The following is a 1,116-nucleotide window of genomic DNA, read 5'->3' on the forward strand; positions in this document are numbered from 1 at the left end:
TATCTAGAGCTATCGTGCTAACAAGATAATGTGCAGCAAGTTATACCTTAATGATCAGTATCAAATCACCGCAATGGATTTGATTTCTACTCGTACAGAAAGGTCTTGAGCTAGCTACATCTGGATTGTACAGTACAATACAGTGTTCTATAATTTTAAGACAATAGTAACGTTAAAACTACTCCACTATCGCTACCTTTCTGAAATTCTTGATGCCAGACTTCAACAGCAGCTTTTGAATGTTTTCTATGATGCATCATCCATAGAGATAGAGTTTGTACACTCTGTTGCGAGTTCGATAATTCAGTTAACCTTTTCTCTAGAGCTGCACTACTGAAAGAAGCCATTCCAATCCCATCTGGAAAGTACCACTACAAGACTAAAAATATCACGCCGACTGCAATCAAACAGAGATTGCTCGACAATAAGAAGAGAAATACAGTTTATCCAAATTGACACAGTAGATATATGAATTTTCTATACAGCTAAGACTTCTGTTGCACCTGAAATCTAGATGATACACTAACAACTTTGATGCGTGTTATCACCTAAGTACAGTACGTACTGTACTTTAACGCTCAGTATACTGCTACTGTACTGTACTGTAACATACTGTACAGTGTACAGTACTGTACTGTAACATACAGTACAGTATATTGTACTCTATTCTACACTGTACTGTACTGTACTGTACAGTACAGTGCGGTACCGTTCAAGTGTATGTACTGTACTATACTGTACACTTTACAGTCCCGTACAGCAGTGTTGTCTGCCTTTAAAGTCAACAATCAGGAATCACAACTAACTTGTATTTTTTCCCAATACTACATGTAATAAGGGACTTTTGTTCGTCTTATTTGAACTCTCTTAGAAGTCACCGGAGCAGTACTCTGTCACTAAAATTTTAAAAATATTTTACGTCAACGATTCCATACGGCATAGTAGAATGTGAATGATTCTGTGATTGATCCTAGTTAGTACATACTGTACAGTACACTTGAGAGTAGAGACCTGTATCCGAGCAATCCAACCAAAAGAAAATCTATGANATAATCTACACTGTACACTGTATGAACATACTGTACAGTATATAGCACTCAGTGCATTGACAGCAAA

General features: G+C 36.9%; 1 protein-coding gene across 1 annotated transcript; it reads right to left on the minus strand.

The window, feature by feature from the left end:
* Positions 1-155: 155 nt before the first annotated feature.
* On the minus strand, positions 156-347 carry TRIADDRAFT_34884 (uncharacterized protein; the record flags this gene model as incomplete). Its single annotated transcript, XM_002118832.1, has 1 exon — positions 156-347. The coding sequence occupies one exon, from the start codon at positions 345-347 to the stop codon at positions 156-158; it is 192 nt and encodes a 63-aa protein (XP_002118868.1).
* Positions 348-1,116: the final 769 nt, after the last annotated feature.

This window comes from Trichoplax adhaerens, genomic scaffold, assembly GCF_000150275.1.
Source record: "Trichoplax adhaerens TRIADscaffold_1727 genomic scaffold, whole genome shotgun sequence".
Classification (NCBI taxonomy): Eukaryota; Metazoa; Placozoa; class Uniplacotomia; order Trichoplacea; family Trichoplacidae; genus Trichoplax; species Trichoplax adhaerens.